At 43.7% G+C, this 15,035-nt stretch overlaps 1 protein-coding gene across 9 annotated transcripts in view; it reads left to right on the forward strand.

Moving 5' to 3' along the window:
* LOC146491542 (nck-associated protein 5-like) overlaps positions 1-15,035 on the forward strand; it is a 183,288-nt gene that overhangs the window by 59,702 nt on the left and 108,551 nt on the right. Inside the window, exon 1 of one of the 9 annotated variants that reach the window (XM_085152016.1) lies at positions 14,348-15,033. The exons of 7 other annotated variants lie outside the window; for them this stretch is intronic. In XM_085152016.1, the coding sequence (XP_085008142.1) occupies positions 15,005-15,033 (29 nt within the window). In that variant the 5' untranslated portion in view covers positions 14,348-15,004. Of the gene's footprint in view, positions 1-14,347; positions 15,034-15,035 lie in introns of those variants that run through there. One more of the 9 variants, XM_085152017.1, reaches the window with a different exon arrangement.

Raw genomic sequence — 15,035 nt, forward strand, 5'->3', positions numbered from 1 at the left:
CATTGTGCCATTGTGTAAAACGCTCAGTCAGTAAAAGTAGACAAAACGTGAGAAACCAAACCAAACCACTAACGGTCAGTTTGGTATGCTTTAAAAAGGACTAGACCGATTCTCTAAGTATCCCCCAATGCACCCCTGCCTTGTAGAACTGACATTTGTTTCCTTGAGGTTCAAAGATATAAACTCACTCATAACTCAAAGTAGTTTTTGCCATTTGAAGTACATCTTTCAACTCAGTATCTTGATTGAAAGAATCATGGATAAAGGCTCAAGTTTTTCACGTAATGCTGGTGTCTTGAGGAGAAGTGCTATTTACAAAGATTGCTTTTATCTTCCATGGGCTCTAGTGAGAGATTCAACAGTGAGGGGCTCTGCATTGTTGCAAGCCTCTAGATGTTGTAAACAAACCAGTGGAAATCCGTACTTTGAAAATTCCTCGTCTTTGAAGCTCAGTTTTTAGAAACAACATACCACCAGCCAGGATTTGTTCTCATTTCTTTTCCAGTGTTGTTCGATTCAGAGCGGCGACAGTGATGAATGATTTCACAAAGGCTTTTGTTCAGCTAAAACATAGACCTCGACTTTAAACCCCCCCCCCAAAAACCCGCCTCCTTCCCCTTATTAGGCGGCATCTCACGATGCTGTAGATGTCTCCCTCCACCCCTAAGAATATGGGGCCCATCAATCAGTCAAGAGGAGAAAGAGAAGCCCGTACATTCCTCTAGTTCTTTGCATCCTTCCTTATGACCCAGTGACCTACTACATTCATGGCTCTCATTGTACCATATTATGGGGTAGTTTCACACTGGCAAAGTACACCGATTGGACAATTATGGCTGATCTCTGTCCTAATTTCACTTTTTTTTTATGTTAGAAGGCAGATACTACTTTCATTTGATTGCTAAATATGCACATCTTGGTCTTAATTTATATTTTGATCAAATGGGAAATAGGTGAAACTTCTTTTGTCCAGTTTCCTCAAGTTTTTTAAGGACACACTGCACACCATGCTGAGATATGCCAAGTTTTTAGCTAATAACTCTTTGGAAATCACCTTGTTGGTGCAAAATACTATTTTATGTCTGTCAAACTGTGTTATCTTTGGAATTTTATATTTAGACACAACACTGGTTCATCTGTTGAGTGTTTTATGCTTGAATGTTTCATACGTCTGCGTTAAGTGGCTTAGGAAATGATAAATAATCCTCTGAAAATGGCCGGTTACAAGGACTAGACTAAAAGTGAGTGAAAAAGTAGCCAATGTCCAAAAAAAGCTTCGAAAGACCTCCAGAAAGCCTGGAGGGCTATTGCCCGAGAGCGCTTGAATACATTTCAAGAATATCTGGCTCATTGGAAGCAAAATATGAAAGAAATGAGTGGTGGATCGAGACTTTTGCATTTTTATAAATTAAAAGAAAACATGGATGTGGTGTGTTGTGCAAAAGCTGGAGTTTTCACTGATGTTTGCCAAGTGGGTGTCATCTGTACCAAAACAAGCTCCAAATGTCGCAGAGCTACAGGTGGTAAGTGTAAATTAATGAAAAACATGGATTTTTAATTATCTGAATCTAATTAAAGATAATTTTGAGTGTCAGAAACACCTGCTATATCCTCGTCATCCTAAAGCCCCATGAGTTCACATGCAGATACACAATCGCCGTCTCTTGCACTTGGTCGCAGCATCATTGCTCGATGGAGCACAAAGCCCCAGTGGGATGCTGGCCGGCCTCTCCCACTCGATCTATTCAATGTGACCACGTCCTTGACAGACGGAAACAAAAGCTCCACAGCACAGTGTCAACATCAGATGGAGCAAATCCAAATTTGGAAACATCAGACACGTTGTACAGTTGGACACCAAACCCAGGGTTTCCAGTTATTCATCATTTGTTTGCAGGGCACTCATTAAACATGATGAAATGTCTTTTTAAAGGTTTACACTCTCATTAGTGGTGGCCTTGATATGCCGCTGACACACAGTTGAGTCAGGGCAGGTTGGATGTGTTGAGGAAAAAGAGTTTATTAAAGTCGTTGCTGAGTGACAGACATGTGGTGGTGGTGGGGAACATATGGATGCTCTGCAGCACTAAAAAGCATGACGGGCGGGGAGTGAGTTTGCATGACCTCTTTTTGACAAGCTGCTGTGTCAAGGCACCGTGACTGTGTAATCTTCCCTGTGGATTAAAACAATGCAGATTAGTTTTTTTTCCTCTTTCCATCTCTACTTTCCCACTGTTGATTTGTCAATGTGCTGAGCTGGGTGTTTTTGTTTTTCCACAAATCTTCCCCTGACCTTGTTTTCAGTGGCCATAGCTGGCCAGTGTAAGGGGTCACATGGCCCAGAGCTGGTCTCACCTGCCATTTTCTGCCTGCTGGAGCAGATGGCGTTTGTCTGTGACCCTTTCCACACCTTGGAGGACAAGGAGGGATGAGGAGGGTGGCTGGAAGGCGGTGTGGGGTAGGACTGAGGGGGGGGGGGGGGGCTCCCTCATAGCAACTGGGAAGTGGGGAGCTGTGATGAGGGAGCAGGGAGGGAGGCAGGGGACTCAGCTGGAGATGCTCGGGGCTTAGGACAGGTTGCAGGGAGCAGGCAACTGCAGCTGCAGCCCAAGTCGAAAGGACATTAACGACGACATCTGCTGATCAATAAGCTATTTGTCATGTTCATAGAGCAGCCCCGCTCCAAAGACGGCAGAGATAGAAAGCGGAGGTCAGATCAGATGTGCTCTTAGGTGGGGGATTATAGCTAATAGGACTTGCTTTGTGTAAGTGAATTCGCCTGTGGGTGGAATTGAAATTGGTCCATTTTTTCTCCGAGAAGCAGCTCAACATTTCTGCCTATTTGTCCTTCCTTGATCATACAATGTTTGAGCTTTAAGACCAACTATCAAAGACTGACTGGAAAGTCAAGAAAGTCCTTTCTTGAGCTGCAAATTCTCAAAATAGTTTGAGCTATTAAAAGTTTTCTGAGAGACTCTGAATTTTCTTAAAGTTTGTCCGTTTTAAGGGCATTGCTCGTACAAAGCGCCTTCGCCTTTAACCGAGGATGGCGGCGTTAAGTGAGAGAAAGAGCTAAATGAGTGAGCCTGTAAACATGCCAGAGAAAGAAAGACCTCAGGAGCACCAAGCTGGGAAACAGCTTTACAAATCTGGACCTTGCTGATGTTGCTACAAGCCATATCTGGCCTCAAAGACGCCTGTGTGCTGCCGGCGGTCTGAGCAAGATGAAAGGCTGTAATCCTCAGCTGAAGTATGTGGCGAGGCCTGCTCTGCCGATGAGGAGGTGGATAGGGTTCAGCCTCCCGCAAACCCCTCCGACGCCCCGAGGATCTGCCGTCTCGCTTGGGCGAGAGCCATGCATTTTACAACTTTAATTGGATAAGTTGACCGGTCTAATGCAATAATTTGATCACGCTAAGCCTTAAAGAGATCTAATATGCTCCCAAAGTATATTTGTGCGCCCTCTGAAGTAAATGACTGAACCTAATCCATCCATTAGAGGTCACTTTACGGCCCAGGAGTCCAGACTCCAAAATATCTTAAAAGAGCAGTTAGTGGGCAAATAAATCAGTCTGTGAAACCCTCATTTAAACCTTCATGCGGGGGTGGAATTTGCCTTTTTAAATTAGTTGGTATTTTCCCTAAAGACTTTGTTATTTTTTAATAAAATGCTCGATTAAACCTTGTGGAGTGTAAACCATGAACAGCCAGTGGTAAAATGACAAAAGTCTCTGCTTTTCATGTATAATTATCTGGTTTTGCATATTATTTTCCTACTTGATGGCCAGTACGAGTTGTTTAGCAGCCCAGTATAAATTATCAGTAGGTGGCCGCCATTAACATAACCATGACTGCGTGGTTTCACTCTGCTGAAAGGAAGATATGATGAGTTAAGTGTGGTTTAAAAAAATTCAGAATTCAGAAGCTTTAACTGTGACTTTTTCTTTCAACTTAGCTTTCCCTTTGTTATAATATTTAGTTAATTTTCACCCATTTGTTTGGTTAGTTTTAGGCACCAGAGATGTTTGGTTTGGTTTATGAATGTTTTTGTTAAAATACACCCTTGTAGCATAAATCTTGTATAGAGCTGAATTTATTGTGTACCGTGTGTTCTATGCTCTGCTTTGTGACCAGAGGTTACATGCACTTCACAAAGCCACTAGATTTATCTTGCTGCTTACCTTAAATATGGTATATAAGGCAAAACACAGTTTATACAATTCTAATGAGCTTGAAAGTCAATATTTGAAAGTCAATACCTTTATTCTTCAGCACAGTCTGAACTCTCTTAGGCAGCTTTTGTGTCATGTCTTCAAGTAGTCTTCAGGAATAGCTCTCCATGTCACGGGTTGTGAATTATTAAGGACCCAAAATGCAGGTGGCTTCTGAGGTGAGCAAGCTTTATTGCGACGGTGATGTACAACACAAAAGAAAGGGTGGTGAGAAACAGAACTGAAAATACTCTAAACTGGGAAAACTAAAACTTAAACAACAAAACCTGAACATGAACGAGGGTACCTTGCAGGGAGAACAACGCGGGGAGAATGCACAGAAAGACGGGGCAAAATACACAGAATGACCAAGGGGAATAACACAGACGAACCAGCAACGAAAACAAGGGAACACACACTATAAATACACACCAGTAGTCAGGGGATGGGAAACACACCTGGGAGACATAACAGCTGACGAGGCAGGAGAAACGAGACCTTCAAAGTAAAACAGGAAACACACCGACTGAACACAACACACACCAACTAAACACAGGCTGGGGGACACAGACATAGGAACATGACACGTGAAACAGGAGAGTACAAAAACCCAAGACAACCAAAACCACAGAATAATAATAAACTTAACATAAACACGGAGTCACAGACTCCGGACCATGACACTCCAGGCTTCTTAAAGGACATTCAAAGCTCTTCTTTGGATGTTTCTGCCTTTTGTTCTGTTCTCTGTCAACATGATCCCACACTGCTTCAATGATGTTGAGGTCCGGGCTCTGGGGAGGCCAATCCATGACTGATAGTGCTCCACTGTGTGTTTTTCTTGACAGTGGGTTTGGGTTGTTTTCATGCTAAAAAAATTAAATTGCGCCAATTAGACTCTATCCAGATGTTACTGCATGGTGGATTAAAGTCTGATGGTACCTTTCTGTGTTCATAAATCATCAATTTTGACAAGATCTCCAACAACACTGGATGAAATGCATACCAAGCCATAACAGAAACTCCGTCGTGTTTTACAGATGGCTGTAGACACTTTTTTATGTGTCTCCTAACCTCCATCACACTTGTTTCCACTAATTTTCAGTGCAGTTCTGCAATTTTCATACTTCAGCTTTTTCTGCGAATTTCCTTTCTTTAAAAGTGGCTTCTCGACAGCCACCCTTCCACCGAGACCATTTCTGATGAGGCTTCATTCATCAGCTGAAGGTCTACATGCATCTCTCAGGTCCAAGTTTCTTCAGATTTTTTAAGGACATACTACACACCAGGTTGAGATATGCCAAGTTTTCAGTTAACAGCTCTTTGAGATTCACCATATTGATGCAAAATATTATTTTATGTCTGTCATACTTTGGTATGACATAGAGTCAACCAAAGAAATATGAACAAAAGATGTTTTTTGTGACAGGCTGCTGTCACAAAAAGTGTCTAAAGATGCAATTTTAATTGCTTCTTTGCTGAGTTGTCTGTTAAGTGTAGACACACCTTTGATTTCTTTTTTACTTCTAAAATGATTCATAGGTCAGAGTTACGTGGCTCAACAAACAAAACATTCCTCTGAAAATGTACAAGGACTTGACTGAAAATGAGAATGAATGAGAAAAAATGTAGAAAATGTCCAAAGAAATTTGTTGTAAATAGCAGTAAGTTGTGTGACTAGTGGCTAGGGCTGTGCGATATGACCAAAATCTCATATCCCGATACAAGAATTCTGTCGTCCCGATAACGATATAAATCACAAAAATGTAACATTTTCTGTAAATTCTGTGAATCTCGGGCAGCTCGACCTGCAGGAAGTGTTTCCAGTTGTGCGTCCTTTACCCGGAGTCGAGTGTTTTAACTGATGCATGAAACTATACATTTTTAGACATAAGTTGTAACGGCGCCGTTTTCTTTTCCGGCCGTAGTGTGGTTATATAACATATAAGAGAAAGAGAGAACTTTAAGAAATTAATATAGCCACTACAGCGACCATTAAAACGATGAAAAAATATTGCCGTAAACAGTTTATTTTGCGACACCACAAAACAAACGATAGCGTAAAATGAAACGATAGACTTTTTTATATCGTCATCCAATATATATCGTTATATCGAACAGCCCTAGTTAACATGTGTAAGAATTTGTTTGCTTGAAGGAAGTAGCAAGTCGACAGAAAAGCTTCTTGTTTATCTTGACCTCACTTCACTGTGAACACAATGATAACCTCACTGAAGCCTGAAGTTAAGGAGGTGACACCGCCGCCCTGTGACATAAGTCAACATGTGCTAGGTTATCTTCTCAGAAACTCGCTAACTCTGTCTAGCTGAGACAATCTTCCACATCCCCCCACACCAAAACAGTCCAGCCCTAATCCATGCACACAGTCCAGGCCCTGGTAAAATATATGCATCAGTTTTATGGAGCTCATGAGAGGAAAAGGTTAATCGAATGGTTTAATGAGGCCTTTTACCGAAGCGTCTTCAAGGTCGTTTTCATAGGTGCATTCCCCTGTTCATTGCATATGAGGACCTGCCAGTAATATGCTTCGCCTCCCATATCATTCACCTTAAGCCTTCGTGTTTCTGATGTTTTCTGATTGGTTTCAAGGTTAAGTACACTGCAGAGCCGTAGTATACTGGCTGTTTTTCTGAAAATAGCTTAACCTAATGGATCTGTCCTTTCCCTGTACATGCAGTGTTTCAGTAAACCATTTTCTAGTGGTTTCACAACATGGATATGCAGCGTTTTAAAGGACTTGTGACACTTATTCTTGGCATTTCCACTGAATGGGGTATTATCTGCATTCCTAAAAGCAATTAGGTGCACTTAAGAGACTTTTTGCCAGTGGGATTTTGTGTAATGCCTAATTACTGCTGGTGTTTCACCGGGTTCACAGACACTCAATTTAAATGTATTGTACTGTAAAGAAACACTTCTACACTTTAGTATATTACTTTATCTGATTTCAGCTGAATTGACTGTTCACCACAATGTTCAGCTCTGTAAACTTTAGTTGAGTTCTTCACCGTACAGTGAATAGATTTTTGTCAAGATCAGCTCTAGGGTGAATATGTTATGACTCCTTTTATGCTCCTGAAAGTGTGCTGTTATTTTGACTAAAACATGTGCTGCGAAGCACTCCGGTAAACATCCTCGCTTTAAGATGAGCAGATTGAAAGAGCCCGTGTGGTTTTCATTGTTGACACAACCTGTGTGGTGGTAGTCACAGTGGTTGCAACCATGCTATTTACCCCCAGCTCAGGGCTCTCTGGAAAACATCCTCATGTCGTTGAGGAAACAGGAAAGGGTGAAAATGTGTGAAAATACACTGCAGTCCTGAAAGTGGGTGTTCTGTGATCCTCTGATGAAATGATAAGTTGTAAAATTGAATGTTTCTTAAAGTAAATGTAGAATAATGTTTCAGGACAATGTGCTGGTCAGTTTTAAACAGAACTCTGGAGTCGGATCCTAAGTGGAGCAGGAGGGATGGATAAACAAACCCAAAGGGCTACAAATTAGACTACACAGGCCTCAGCTAGTATGTTAAATGCTCTTGACAGTACAATTAGAAGAAGACTGAACAAGTATAGTTTGTAGAGTTTTTCAGGAGAAGGAACAAAAGTGCCTAAAGATGAACATGGCAGCACAGCTTAGGTTTGCATCTGAACATAACACAAGACTTCTGGAACAAAATCATTTGGACCAAAGTGAAAATGTGTGGTCATAAAGCACAAAGCCAAACACCTCATATCCGCTGTCAGCATGGCGATGGAGGGGTGATGATGTAGGCTTTTCTTGCAGCTACGGGACCTGGACACTTTGAACTCCTCTGTATACCAAAGTATTCTAGAGTCAAAAGTGACTTTATCTGTTCGACAGATAAAGATCGGCCCAAAATGGGTGCTGTGACGACAACAAATACAGAAGGGCTGAAAAAGAAAAGATTCAAGGTGTTACAAAGGTCCAGTCAAAGTCCAGACCTCAACCTGATTAAAAAGCTGTGTTGGGACCTTACGAGAGCTGTGCACAAACCTCAATGAAAGAAGAGTGGGCCAGAATTCCTCCACAATGATTTGAGAGACTGATAACGTGAGACACAGAATAATTACTTCAGTTATTTCTGCTAAAGGTGGTTCTGTAAGTTACTGAATCATGAGGTGGACTTTTTCACAAACACATAGAACTGATTTTAGAGAGACAGGTGGAAACAAATTTAGGTGGGGCAAACAATCCCAAAGGAGGGGAAAGAAGTAAAACTAACATTTAAACTCAAACAGGAAGTAACCAAAGGACAAAGAATTGACACTGAAATATGAAAACGGAGGCGGGAGAGAGAAATGTGAGTGGTTAGAAAACAACAATAGAAACCACTAAAACAAGTGGCTACCACAAGGGCCACAACATATGCTGCTGAACATTAAATCATAGCTATTAAGAAGACAATAACTGTCCATCTTGACAAGAATTAACACAAAAACATGATGTGCTTAAGTCTCTGTCAGTGGTGTAAGGCGCTGCATGGATGGGGTGGAGAAAGCAGTTACAGATGCAGGAAGGTGGTGTTTTAATAGTCCTGTAAAACCCCACCCAAGTGTCCTGCATTTTGGGATAATCTTCCCCATCTCCAGAGATGAGCTCCTGCAGCACTGCTGCAAGAGGGCCCAGGGCTGTAACCAGAAAGTACAGCATATAAACAGTGAAAAAGTGAATGTCAGCTTCTGTTAACCTCTTGGTAGCTGGAGAGGCTGATGGTTGCTTTAGATCACAAGGATTGCAAAGCCTTGTTAAATGTATTACATGTAAAGATCAATAGTGCATCAATTTAGAGACTCCCCATCTGGTTTAATGATTGGTTAGAGTTCACAGTTTTCACTTTTCGGCTCTGAACATAGAGCTGGTCAGAGGTTCAATCCTCATCTTGCATATTTGAGTCAGACACTGAACTCCATATTCTCCCGATGGGTCCATTGGTGTGCTTGATGGGTAAAAAGCACTTGAAAGGCATAAAATGAAGCGGTGAACAAATGCTCGTGTGACTGGTTGAATGTGGCTTGTAGGGGAAAAGCGTTCTGAGGGCTCGGCTGGAGTACAAAAAAAACCATTTAAAGCGTATCTAATTTTAACCTGCATTTGACCATCTCTAAACCAGGACCTAATCGAGCTTCTGATTGCATAAGAATTAGAGGATGCATTAAATGTTGTGTATTCTGAATTTGCTGCTCTATTTAAAAAAGAAAAAAGTCTTTCTGCTGCGAGATCTAACTGTCCCTTTGATTAGAGGAGGATAAAACTAAGATTACCCCATAATAGCCCCCCATTTGTGAATTGTAATCACACAAGGAATGCTCTTTTTCGTAAAAAAAAAGATTTACTTAAGTTTAATTAAAGATACCGCCATCAGCGTTAATCCAGCTCATTCCACTCCTAATGACTTTAAACATTTCCTGAGATCTTCCAGAGAGGAAAATCTCGGTGCACTTGATGATGTCTCACTGGACTGGCATCGTCCCCCACCTCCCCCATCAACCCCCTTCCCTGCTCTAATGAAACATGACCGAAGACTGCGTTGCGGGTTTTCATTGTATTACACACTTCATCTTGCAACAAAGAAGTGAAATGACACACATGTAGACGCTCACTAACATGCAGGGAGTCTCCGGAGGGAGCCCTGCCGTGTGATTTGCATCTGTCTTGTGCAGATCCAGGGCAGGCTAGTGTTGGGTAAACAAACAGGCCTGCCTGTCTGCAGAATGGCATTTCCTTTACTCATCATTGTGCACAAAACACTCCCTGAACCTTTTCCCAAAAGATTACCGTCCATGTTGACAGCTAAATATCCACGCCTAGCACCACCGACGTGTTTCCAAATGACTTTGCACCTCTTGCTTGCTCAGACATTTTAGATGGTTGCTCTCAGAAACAAATCTCAAGCCCAAACGTTTGGGCTAATCTAGTGTACGATTAAAGGCTGACTGGGAACACACACCTAGACGGTAGAATCGACCGGTCTGGTAATGAGCTCAAGTGACGCACGCCGGTTGCCCCTGGTCGCTCATCTGTGATCAAGCTGCAGGGGATTAATGTCACGGAGGGAAAGTGTGGCTGACCGCCAGAGCAGCGGGCCGACAGGATGTTTGTGCGTTCGTGTGGTGCACTTATTCTTACTTTTCTAAACATTTCAGGGCCCTGTACTACACCTGAGTGCACCTACGCTTCACTACAGTTGAAATATTGCCAGCTGCAGTGCTTTAAAAACTATCTGTTGTATTTAGCTCCATCTGGGTCAGCATTATCATGCTGCCCACAAAGTAATGCATCAATTATTTAACACTGGAAGGAACTGTTCTTCATAATGAGCACTTTCAAGCCCTCTCTAGCCTCGAGATATCGCTCTGATGAAATGCGAGGCATATCCAGTTCGACGGCAAAGCAAGCTGTGCGTTCGTTTTACGTGATGTGTTTATATTTTACAGGCCAGTCCAGGAATCGGTGCTCGCTGTTGTCTCATTTTAAATAATTTTTTTTTTGAGTGGTAAATTGAGCCAAAAACTTTATTTTGTGCCAGATAAATCCATTTAAAAAGGTTACTGAAAGCTTTGATTCCAGCATGAACTCTCCAAATGGGAAATTTGTTTTGAACTCACTTGCAAAAATGCAGTTTACACATCGTGACAGACTTGTAATAGAGTATTTTTGCATGGCTGAATTGCTACTTTCACTTCAGTAAACGTCCTAAATACTTCTTCAACCGCTGCACACATACTACTACTACGAGCACCAGCGTCCTACTAAACCGAAAGGACCTCAGAGGTGCTGACACTCACGCTGCATGCAGCCACAGCCAGCATACCTCAGACCACCCTGCACCCTATTACAAATCCATATCGACCCACCGGCCCTCCGGCCACTGTCCCAGCACCGGCCTGTCTCCTTCCCTGTACCCCCTCCTCCCTGTGGAATGCTAACCTAGTCTGAGTGTGTGTGTGTGTGACAGTGGTGGAGCCAGGCTGGCTGTGTGGGCGGCCGAGTGTTTCCAAACAGTGGAATCTGTCACTGACACCCCTGGCAGAGCAATAAGCGGCGCCTTAATGAGCTCAGCAGATCACTCAGCACACACACGCGCGTTCATATACGCATATGAATTTTGCAAACATCATGTGCACACACTTACACAATGGTGTTAGTGGACTTAATTATCACTGTGACAACGTATGGATTATATTTTGCACGTATTGCATGAAGACACGCACACAATAAACTGTAAATAAAGGATGGGAGTTGCCACCCTGACTTTACATATTAATTAGTGAAGTGACGATTTAAGCTCACGCTCACAGGCTTGGTTAGCAGGGTGCATAAGTGCATAGCACAGACGCAGATAACTGCTAATTAGTGCTGAGTATCATACAGATAAAAGAAAAGAATTTCACCCGGCAACACTGGCACGAAGAATTCTTAGGCTGTCAGTAGTGTTGTTATTACATTAATAAGAGTCCAAAGGGCTCTAACAGCACAAATGCAGTCATAAGATCCAGTTCAGTAACAAGTGGAAAGACATGTATTGGACTGGCTAGCTAGAATCACCTGTCATTATGCCACACACAACTTTCAGCCCTAATAATGGGGGGGGGGGGGGGGGGGGGGGGGGTTGTTGTGCTGGGCTATAAATATGTGCTTACAGTAAGGGTGGTCTACAGGGATTGACTCTTTCAGACATGGCTTCATTTTTCAGTCCCAGACGTTGTGCACGTGTACAGTCAGACTGTAGTCTATATAGTAGTGTGCAAAAGTCTTGAATCATCCCGTGTTTCTTGATAATTTGCTTTGTAAATGGGAAATAGATGCAGTGATTTACTGAAATATGTGCAAACATACATGTAAACACACACTAAAGGCAAAACAACAGTGATTGTACAATTCTAACAAGCTCAAAAGTCAGTATTTGGTGTGACCACCTTTATTCTTCAGCACAGTCTGAACTCTTTTAGGCAGCTTTCTTCCTTCCACTGAGACAATTTCTGATGAGGCTTCTGTTGATCAGCTGATTCATCTTTAGAAATGAAAAGAAAATGATGTGTTTCTGTGACAGGTTGCTAGAAACAAAGTGGCTAAAGATACCATTTAAAGCCAGTTCTTTGCTGAGTTGTCTTTTATGTGTAGTCACAGCACTTGTTCATCCCTTCAGTTATGTTTCTTTTGGTGATTCATAGGTCAGTGTTACGTGGCTTAACAAAAAGTACAAGGACTGGACTGAAAATCAGTGAAAAAGAAACCAATGTCCAAACAGACCAGAAGAAACAAGAAGAAGAAACTTGGAGACGTTTTGCTCAAGAGGAGTGAAAAAAACTTCAAGAAGGTCTTGCTTGGAAGCAAAATATAAAGATATGAGGGGCAGCTGAAGACAAATATGCACCCATGCACATCCACCAGTGTATACCTAAAATGTACGGACTTTAACTTCACATGCTTTCACAAACCCATTCATTATACAATTACAGTTGTCAGCCCATGCACGCACACACACACACACACACACACACAGCCACATACAAACATGCAGATATGCACTTATGGTACCATCATTATGTAGTTAAATGGAAGTAAACAATGCTAAGCAAACAAGCATTGCTTATTTCCTGCAGGAAAAAAACACAGTGAGCCTCACATCTGTTGCACTGCACAGCGCTACTCGCTGTTTTGGCGCTCCCCGTCGATCAAATTAAAGCCAACGGCACGTTCAATATTTCTTGATTACTGTGCGCGTCCTTGTGTTAATGCTGACTCAGCCATTCATTCATCTGTCTTTATTTTTTTTAGCCCAAATGGGACAATGGTGTGTAATTGGTGACCACCTGCTCGTAAAATCAAATCTCGCTCGCTCCACATTCAGATTTCCCGTCACGAGACAGCTGCGCTTATGATAAACACAATTACCCCGCTCTGCGTGACACTTTGGTCACGAGCGCAATCATCGGGCATCATGAATCTCTCCGAGTTTTATGATGACAAATGGCAATGTCGCTGCCGGCTTTAGGAGACATCTGATAACGAGTGTCACTTTTTTGGGGTTATCTACCTTCCCTTATCTTGACGTGAGCAAGCCGCTCCATCACCCTCCTGCAGACTCATTTTGCTTCGCGTGATTGTTTGCTGAGGACATCACTGACAGTGGCTGTAGAGCACAGTGGCAGCGATGGCCCCAGCTCTAAGTTTCCCCTGGCCTTTCTTTACCCTCTTTAACTGAGCACTCCTGTCACCGGGACCCTTTTAATTCTCCGCTTTTCACCCGTCCGGTGCCCGCCTCCTCCTGCACTGGTCCTATTGGGGAGCAGACAATAGAACCCCCCCATCACCCTCCTCTTCTTCCCCACTTTTGCCTCTTCATTGCCCCCCCCACCCCCCACCCCCCTTCTTCTCATCTCCATCCTGCCTGGGTTGAGGCTGCGGGCTTCATGCTGCAGTTAGTCACAGCCATTCAGCTGGGACTGATTGTGATTGTGGCAGATGGGCCGGAGTCACTCGGCCCAGCAGACCCAAGCACTTCTTTCTTTTTCCTTTTTTTTCTCCTCCTCCTCGCCTTCTCCTTCGCTTTTCGTCTTTTCGCTCTCTTCCTTGCTCTTGATCTCTTCCTCGGTTGTCTCTATCTGTCTTTTGTCAGCACGCTTGTCTCTTTGTGTCGCGGTGTTTTCCCTGTCCACATTTCTCTCTCTCTCTTTTTTTTTTTTGTACAAGGGCTCAATTTGGCCGGCTTAGGCCTCAGAGTAGGTGGTTGTCAGATCATTTAATGGGGACTGACACCCCCCCTGATATCCCCACAGAGCTCCCAATTTGACTATTTTCCCATATTTGCAACTTTCTGTATGATCAAACAAGGGTGCCAGCCTCAGGAAAGGATCAACCAGGTGTGCAGGGAGACAGAGCGACTACCTGAAAGTTGCAACTTTAGCACATTTTTGCATGTGTGATCTCTTCTGTCCCCCCCCCCCCCCCCCCCCCCCCCCCCCCCCAACCCCTTTTGTTATGAAAGGAGTCCACTTAGTAGAACATTACAAGCCGGCTGCTGCTTGCCTGTTCATGTCCCCTTGTTTGAGGTAAAGATTTGCACCCCCCCCCCCCCCTCCAGCCTACAACACTGTTGTCACCCCCCACCTCCTAAAAAAAACCCTCCTCCTTCTCCATGCAAACCCCCACCCCAGCCTCCCGGCCCTCTCTTTCCCCCCTGAGGAAAGATCCACCTTCAGAGAGGCAGCAGAGCAGCCGTCTCCCTGAACACATGTTAAACGTCCTGTAAGCCCGAGGAAGAGGAGGAGGGAAGCAGTCACAGAGAGAGAGGGAGAGGGAGGCTCGGAGACAGACAGCATGAGAGAGAAAGAGATAGAAGCGGAGACAGACTGAGGAGAGAAATATTCGGAGGAAAGATAAAGCCGGGAGGTGGGGTGGTGTCGGCAGATCGGAGGCACAAAACACTCGGTGTGTTTGTGCGTCTGTGTAAAGAGGAGCCTCGGAGCGCTGAGGGAAGCGTGCATGTAGCAGGAAGGGAGAAGGGAAAGCGGTGTATCGGGAGAAGTCGGTGCACGCCGGCAGAGTGAGGGAGGCAGCAGAGTAGGGGAAAAAGGAGGGGGGGGGGGGGAAGCAAGGACTTTGAGAGCGAGGAAGAGGGAAAGGCAGTCCGGGGCAGAGCCGGCAGCGCTCTGTTTGTGGATGTAAACTTTGTCATCTGCGGGATCAGTCGGACAGCAGCTGCGGAGCAGGAGGAAAGCGGCCAGTGGATTACCATGCGTGTCCTCTGAATGCACCAGGATGCTGCGTCTCCACGAGGGT

The sequence above is a fragment of the Neolamprologus multifasciatus genome, chromosome 23, assembly GCF_963576455.1.
Source record: "Neolamprologus multifasciatus chromosome 23, fNeoMul1.2, whole genome shotgun sequence".
Classification (NCBI taxonomy): domain Eukaryota; kingdom Metazoa; phylum Chordata; class Actinopteri; order Cichliformes; family Cichlidae; genus Neolamprologus; species Neolamprologus multifasciatus.